Raw genomic sequence first — 8,141 nt, forward strand, 5'->3', positions numbered from 1 at the left:
AGGAAGGGGGCGAGATGGGAGGGAAATGGGGGAGGCCAGCAAAATCTGCTGAAAGGAGGGGACTGGGGCGGGGTCCTGGCGGCCCTGGAAGGTTGGGAGAGCCAGGTTAGGCCGAGGGGGCTGGGGCCGGCTCCAGTCTAAAAGGAAGGTGGGGGCGGGGTCTGGCCCCCAGCCTCCGGGATGAGGACCGGGGGCGGGGTCCGCACCCCGCGGGCAGGGGCGGCCGGGGGCGGGGTCCGGGCGGGGCGGGCCCCCGCGCTCACTTCCTTGGGGAGGGATTGGGGCCGCGTTCTCACTCGCCCACACAGTCCGTGTGCCGCCGGCAGAGTGGCCGGCTGCTCGCTCGGCCCCGGCTCGGCCCAGCTCGCTGGTAGGAGCCGCCGAGGGACGCGGACCCGGCTGCCCATCTTCCCGCCCCCGCGCGTGAGCGCCGCGCCCCCCTCCCGCCGCCCGCTTCGAGGTGAGCTCCCCGCCGCGCCTGGCTCCCCATCCGCGCTCCCGGCCCCCGCCCTCGGGCGGGATGGGAGAGGCGGTCCGCCGGGGGTTAAGGGTAGACGCAGCCCCCGCCCTCTGCCCCGGGGTCCCGCCTGGGTCCGGCCGCGGGCGCCGGGAACACGCTGGAGCCGGTGGCGCGCGGACGCCGATCCCCGGGGGCGCCCCTCGGACCTCACCGCCCCGGGCCGCCTGGCCGGGGCGGGGGCTGCTACGCGAGTTAGGCGGGGGAGGGGGCCAAGTTTCAAATGGAAGAAAAGCGAGAATCGAGAGAGACCGAGGGAGAGGGTTCGAGAAACTGGCTTCCAGAAAGCCCGGTGGGAGCGGGAGACCGAGACTGGACAGGAGCGGCGGCGAGCTTAGACCGGAGGGTGCAGAGATACCCGAAACAGGGACAGAGGCCGGGGCGCAGGTCACCAGGAGGCAGACCCGAGGCTTTGGGACGGGCCCAGGTTTTGTGGAGCGGAGCACTTCAGGAAAAAACCATGCAGTGACCCCAGACGTGTTGTCGGCCTGGTCTAGGGCCTTGGAGGGTTCAGCGCAAATGAAGGGCCCCGGAGCTTAAACTTCATTAGTCTTGTGGTCATCCAGCCTCAGAGAGGCCTAGAGCGACATCCAGAGACTGGAGGCAGAGACACTCAGATAAACAGAGATGCTGAGATAGAGAAGGGCCGTTGGTAAGGACCGAGACATTCCACCCTTTGGAGACACTGAGATGCCAAGATTTGGGTGAGCGGAGGTAGAAATCCACAGACGCTGAAGTTGGGAGATAGCGTGTCAGAGGTACAGAGAGGAGAGATACAGACACGAAACATACAGACAGCTGCTGAAAGTACAGACACAGACGTCCGGAGTGGAGCAGAGTTAGACGCCGAGAGACAGATGTCACGGAGGGACAGTGACAGTTTCCAGGACAGACCCCGAAGGACTCAGGCCCGGAAAGATTGGGAGGCGAGGACATGGGGCAGCGGACCTGAGACAGTAAGACACCAAGAGGGAGCCTCACACACTGCTGGAGACAGCCCCAACTTATTTTTAAACTCCAATCTTGGACGCTCTGCTTCAGCCCTGGGGGACCTGGGGTGAATGAACTGTTCCGCTTCTGTCCCCAGAGCAGCTGCTGGATCCTGCTTCCCAACCCCCCTGCTCCCAAACTGCTCTGACTCCCAGGCCCCATGGTGGAAGGAGGCGGGGAGAAGAGAATGAAGAGTTTGGGGTTGATGCCTGGTAGCAAGGATGAGGTGGGGGGAGTTTGATTTCTCCCCTCAAGTGCCTTGTCATCTCCTGAAAACTGAGGGAGGAGGGATCAGTTCTGATTGTGAGTCACAGCTGCGGGACCTGGCCAGGATCCTCATGGACAGTGGGGGGTAGAGGGGGGCAAAGGGGTTGAGCGGTTGGCATGGGTACTTGGAAAGACTTCTGGATGTCTTCCAGTCTCAGGGCCGGCAGCTGGGGAGAAGAGCCAGGCTCTTGTACAAGTGACATCACCCAGCATCTCCTGTCCCCCTGCTCTTAAATGCTGACCACCCCCTCCCCCACCTTTTCTAGGGAAATCAGAAAAGGCTCCCAGCTGGGAGGCAGGGGACCTGGGCTCTCTGATACCTGAGTGACTTTGGGCATGCTTCTGCCTTTTCCCTGGCCTCTGTACTCAGCTGTAAAGTGAGGATGATACCCTATCCTGCCTGCCTTATGTGTGATCTGATAGATGGTAGGGGCTTCCCTGGTGGCTTAGCCGTAAAGAATCCGCCTGTAACGTGGGAGCTGCAGGAGATACGGGTTCAATCCTGGGAAGATCTCCTGGAGAAGGGAATGGCAACCCACTCCAGTATTTCTTGCCTGGAGAATCCCATGGACAGAGGAGCCTGGTGGGCTACAGTACATAAGGATGTAAACAGACACAACTGAAGTGACTTAGCGTGTCTGCATAGATGGTGGGTGGGCTTTGTGAGAGGCAAAAGAGCATGCAGGCATATATACCTGCACACCTATGTTGGAGCTTTCAGAATTATGCTTACTGGAGTCAGACTTGCCCCATTGGTCTCAGTGAGCCCCGTAGCCTGGGCCTCTTCGGTTTCCCCAGCAGAACTGGGGGGTTCCCTTTTAGTTTTCTCCCCAGGCCCACCCTAAGAATGTCAAGGTCAAGTCCCAGCCCAGCCCCCTGACCCAGGCCTGGCTGAGAAACTGTAGTCTGACCCCAGTATAAGTAAGGGGCTAGTAATATCAATAAAAACTAAGAACAACCATTTACTGACTACTTAGTATCTCCCAGGTGCTTTCCAGGTATCATCAGATTTTCTTTTTCATCATATCCAAGTCTGGCAACAGCCCTAGGAGGGAGGAGGTAGTATTAGATGGGAAAACAAGCTGAAGGAGCCTAAGTGACTTGCTCGAAATCACCTAAGTTTATATTTCACAGTTCAGGCCTTTACATACCACATGCTGCAGCCATTTAACCAGCCACTCTGAGCTGCTAGTTTGTGGGCAGGTGTCAGATGTGGGTGTCTGAGTCAGGTGTAGGGGTGTGTGTGTGTTGGTGGGGGCAGTGGCTGAGCGCCATCTGGCAGACTGAGCAGTCTCCCCCGCACCCCCCTACCAGCCATGGCGGAATACAAGACGGGCTCCCTTTAGCTCCCCAGCCCTGCCAGGGAAAGGGGGAGGGGGGAGGGGCAGAAAAAGGGCAGAGACAGGTGGGCCTTGAGAGTGCCCTTCACTCTGTCCTCATCGGAGCCCAGCTGGACAGACTAGGAGACCAGGGAATTCTGGGAGAGAAGCCGAAGCCACGCCCATTCCCTATTTGGGGTGCCCCTGTCTCAGAGTGGTGACTGCCTCCCAGGGGGCGGACCTAGGACTAGTCTGGGCCTGGGAAGGTGGTTGCCGGGGGCCAAGCCAGGAAGGAAGGGAAGGTCCAGGGCTCTCCCGGAGCGATGCATAGCCACTCTCCACCTGTGCGGCCCCCTGCTGCCCAGTGGCTGGCAGCCCAGGCCACCCTCAGATGTTGGGCCAGAAGAAACTAGGCCTGAATGGTGGGGAGTGGACTCCACCCTCCAGCATAGCCCCCAGCCCAGGAGTCTCCACTCTGAAGACCCCAGCCCCTGGTGGCTCCTGGCCTGGAGTATGAACTGTGTGTCCTCCCATGACAGAAGGGTAGCTGTGAGCTCGAGCCACCCCTTCAGAAGAGCCAGGCCCTCCAGGCCTGGGGCATCCGCTGGTGCCTAGAGTCTGAGCAACGCTTGTTGCTAGAATTTCCTGCTGGGGGTGGCTGAGAAAAGGAGGGCTTTCCCTTCAACTTGAGCCAGGCCAGGCTCTGGGGACTGCCAGTTCCTGGAGTCTAATGGGGGAGTGGGTTGGTGGGTCCCTTTGTGCTCCTCAGATTCATCTGCAGCTGTGAGAAGATCCCCTTCCCAGGCTCCTGGTGGTTCCTCTCCACCCAAGATCCCAGTCTTCAGAGAGCAGGCTTCTTGATGGAGGAGGCTGGGGTGCGGAGCTCTGAATTTAGGGCTTGAGATGGGAACGAGGGGCAGTAGAAGGGACCAGGAACCCCACTTCCTAATCCTCCCTACTCCCCAAGCTCCTGCTGCAGAGGCAGCTGTGTGGATGACCTCATCCCACAAACATGCTTTGTTCCTGAGAAAATGGAAAGTGTCTGAGGTTTGGTGGGGGGCTGGGTGTCTGCAGCAGCAGCTCTCCGTGCTCCCCCTTGCCTGACTCCCCACCCTAGAGGGGGCCTGACTGGAGAGGAAATGTCTTCAGTGGCTCCCACTCTCTCGCCTTTCACTCCCCCAGCCCCAAACCCTTAGAAAAGCTGGATATAGGCTGTCTTCTCCCAGAGGCAGGGGGAAGGAAATAATGACCCAGGGGATGGAAAGATGCTGGGGCTCTGCAGGCACTGCCAGGAGTGATGCCCAGCAGGAGAGAGGGCAGGGGGCACGCTGTGTCACCCCCTGTTCCCCTCTCTGTCCCCAAGCATCTCGTTTCCCTTTTTTCTCCCCTGCTGCTGGCAAAACCTGACAGCTGGCCATCTGTGCTGTCACAGCTGCTGCAGATGTTGCCGGCCAAGGCTGCCCAGGCTGATGTGGCCAAAGATGCAGAGGGAAGTGGAGTGGGGTGAGAGCAGAGGGTCCAGCTGGGGAAGCTTGGCTGTGTCCAGCTTGCAGGATTTCCTTCCTGGTTAAACCTGGGCTGAGCCTCTGAAGTCCTTGTTGCTGGATTCTCCTGGGAAGGGAGGCCCAATGTCATTTCTCCCATCAGCCTCCTCCACCTCTACCATTCACTGGCCCAGCATCCTTCTTACACTCTGTTTCCTGAATGGGATTGAGGCAGGGAGAGGGGGGTGGGTGGTGCAAATAGCCCCATTGTCATCCCAAAGCTCCCCACTCCAGGGCTCTGGGTATGTCCCTTCCTGGGAGTCAGGAGCCGGTGAGAGTACTGTTCATATGGGAGAGGGTAGGGTGACTCCTTGCCCCAGCTCCTGCACCCTTTTGGAGACAGTAAAGACAGTGGAGGCTAAACTCAGGCTAAATGTAGGGGCAGGAAATGAGTCACTGACCCAGGAAAAGCCCCCTCCCCCCAGTTCTGCCAGGGCCCAGATAAGAAAAGAACTTCTGCTTCCTGATTTTTTCCTGACCCCCTAACCCCCAACGTTAAATACAGAAATAAACATGCAGGACTCTTGTGTTCCCAGAGGCACCCATTCCCCGTCACCATCTGCTCTGACCTGGCATTTCCTATGCCTAGTCTCTTGTTCTTTTTTTTAAGGCAGTGTGGCTAAGCCACAGCTCCTCGGGGTGACCCCTGCCCCACCTTGTGCCCCTAACAGGGCTCACTCACAGCCACCATGAGCGAAGCCTTTGACTGTGCCAAATGCAGTGAGTCCCTGTATGGGCGCAAATACATCCAGACAGACGATGGCCCCTACTGCGTGCCCTGCTACGACAACACCTTCGCCAACACGTGTGCCGAGTGCCAACAGCTGATTGGGCACGACTCACGGGTAAGGACTGGACCACGCAGGGCAGGGAGTGGGTGGAAGCTGGCAAGAGGGGGCAAATGTGCCAGCACCCTTGCCACGCTCCCCCCAGGAGCTGTTCTACGAAGACCGCCACTTCCACGAGGGCTGCTTCCGCTGCTGCCGCTGCCAGCGCTCCCTAGCTGATGAGCCCTTCACCTGCCAGGACAGCGAGCTGCTCTGTAACGACTGCTACTGCAGTGCCTTCTCCTCGCAGTGCTCTGCCTGCGGGGAGACCGTCATGCCCGGTATGTTCCCAGGGGCTCCCGGGGGCTCGCTGTGCGTGGGACTGGCATGCCTGCCATCTGTGTAGCATCCGTGCATGTGCGTGGGGCTGGCATGCCTGTCTGAGGCTTGATAAAGAACTGCCCGTGCCACGGGTTCCTGGAAATTGTGTGCAGGATCTGTTGTGCCTGTTTGCTCTTTGGAGCTTAGCACGTGCAAGGACTGACACGCATGATACACACCTGGGGAAATAACACATTTGGCACACATAGTGTACTGAGACTGTCAGTGTTTGTTGCCTTGGGGCTTGTGTGCAAAGACAGAAAAGACAGATACATAGAGGACTTAACACGTGTGGCCACCTGCATAGCTGATAGAATGTGAGGATTTAGAACATGGAGATAGGCATGATGAGGATATGTCGGGGCTTCCTATGTACTGAATCTATCACGTCCTAGATGTTAGACTCGCTTGCCTCGTAGATGGGGTCTCTGTGTGTGTGCTCACACTATCACATCTGGTGTATAAGGGCTTGCTTAGCATACACTGAGTCATCGCGCCCATCACCTGGAGGCCTGGTAGCAGCTGAGGTCATCATATTCTGGGACATGTGAGGACTTCACTTAGGCCAAACCCTCAGGTCACATGCTCAGCCAGCATGTCTGGTGTTGGGGGAAAGTTAGCATGTGCAACATATGAGGTGGGGACCCTGGTGCAAACGCATGGACACCACCTTCAAGGCTGCAGGAGCAGCAGGGACCCTCCTGGAGGGTAGCAGAGGGTGGCACTCAGGAGCTTGGGACACAGCCTCTGACGGGACCCCTGTCCCCCACAGGGTCCCGGAAGCTGGAGTACGGAGGCCAGACGTGGCATGAACACTGCTTCCTGTGCAACGGCTGTGAGCAGCCGCTGGGCTCCCGTTCCTTTGTGCCCGACAAGGGCGCTCACTACTGCGTGCCCTGCTATGAGAACAAGTTTGCTCCTCGCTGCGCCCGCTGCAGCAAGGTGGGGGCGGCGTGAAGCTCCACTGCACTCGGGAGGGGGTGAGCAAGGCTCTGTTGTTGCGGGGTGGGAATCCCCACGCCTCCCCCCCTGCTGACAGAGGCTGCCCCCACAGACGCTGACACAGGGTGGCGTGACATACCGTGACCAGCCCTGGCATCGAGAATGCCTGGTCTGCACTGGGTGCCAGACGCCCCTGGCAGGGCAGCAGTTCACCTCCCGAGAGGACGATCCCTACTGTGTGACCTGTTTTGGAGAACTCTTTGCACCCAAGTGCAGCAGCTGCAAGCGCCCCATCACAGGTGGGTCAGGGGGTCCAAAGACCGAGTGGGTCGGGTGTAGGCGGGGGGCAGGGGATCTGGTCTCGATGAGGCCAAGGGACAGGACCGCCCTCCAGACGGCAGCGCTAATCCTCAGCCTCCCTCCAGGACTCGGTGGAGGCAAGTATGTGTCCTTCGAAGACCGCCACTGGCACCACAGCTGCTTCTCCTGCGCCCGCTGCTCCACCTCCCTGGTGGGTCAGGGCTTCGTGCCGGACGGAGACCAAGTGCTGTGCCAGGGCTGCAGCCAGGCAGGGCCCTGAGCCAGGGCTCCGGGACTAAGGCTCCTCCTCCAGACCGCCTCTGGGACCCAGCCTTTCCCCAGTTTGGGGCTCCCCTTGGGTTCCAGGATTCAGCCTCCCCACTCCAGCGTCCTCAATCTGGTACTTCCTGACCCAGGGCCCCCAAACTTGGGCTCTCCCGGAGCCTTCATCATTCAAATCCCCTCCTCAAATCTGAACTCCAGAACTCCGTCCTCTCCCTTTGGGTCGGGCTTGCTTCCCAGACCAAGCCCTTTCCCCAAATCAGGGCTCTGGGACCCAATCCCCCTTCAGTGTAGACTTGTCTACAAAGACTTTAGGTCTCCTTTGGGTGCCTGAGAGGTCCTCAAAAGTCAAATATACTCAGGCTTGACGCTCCCCACCCCTGTCCCACTGGGATCCCCAAGGATGGGGCTGTCTGGGGCAGCACTGGTTAGGGGGTCCTAGGGTACAGGTTTTTGCCCATCCCGTGTTGTGTTTTCTCTTTTCATTTCAGCTCCATTTTGCCCAGAGATGGGCAGAGGGGTGGGTTTGGCTTGCCCTCCTGTTTCAGATTCTGCAATAAAGCAGTATGAGAAAGTGAAGGCCTCTGTTTGGCTGGGGGTAGGGGGAGCGGGCGGAGGTGGGTGGAGGGGCAAGGAAGGTTACTTCGCATAGCTAGGGACTTCGGAGGCTCTTCCCACCTCCTCCCTGAAGGACAGAAGGAAGCTTCCAGGCGGGGTGGGAAATCTCTCCCGAGAAAGGGGATCCCCGCCGCCGCTACCGTCCCTCTCTGGCTTAGCCGGCCTCCCTTCCACCTCCCCCGCCTGCTGGCAAAGGGCTTTTTCCTCCAGTGAG

General features: G+C 59.3%; 1 protein-coding gene across 1 annotated transcript; it reads left to right on the forward strand.

Moving 5' to 3' along the window:
* The first annotated feature begins 285 nt into the window (after positions 1-285).
* Positions 286-7,888, forward strand: FHL3 (four and a half LIM domains 3). Its single transcript, XM_052638155.1, has 6 exons — positions 286-460; positions 5,309-5,482; positions 5,571-5,745; positions 6,558-6,727; positions 6,840-7,026; positions 7,153-7,888. Exons 2-6 carry the CDS (start codon positions 5,327-5,329, stop codon positions 7,305-7,307), a joined length of 843 nt encoding a protein of 280 aa, XP_052494115.1. The 5' UTR covers positions 286-460; positions 5,309-5,326; the 3' UTR covers positions 7,308-7,888.
* The last annotated feature ends 253 nt before the right edge of the window (positions 7,889-8,141 follow it).

The sequence above is a fragment of the Budorcas taxicolor genome, chromosome 3 (assembly GCF_023091745.1).
Source record: "Budorcas taxicolor isolate Tak-1 chromosome 3, Takin1.1, whole genome shotgun sequence".
Taxonomy (NCBI): Eukaryota; Metazoa; Chordata; class Mammalia; order Artiodactyla; family Bovidae; genus Budorcas; species Budorcas taxicolor.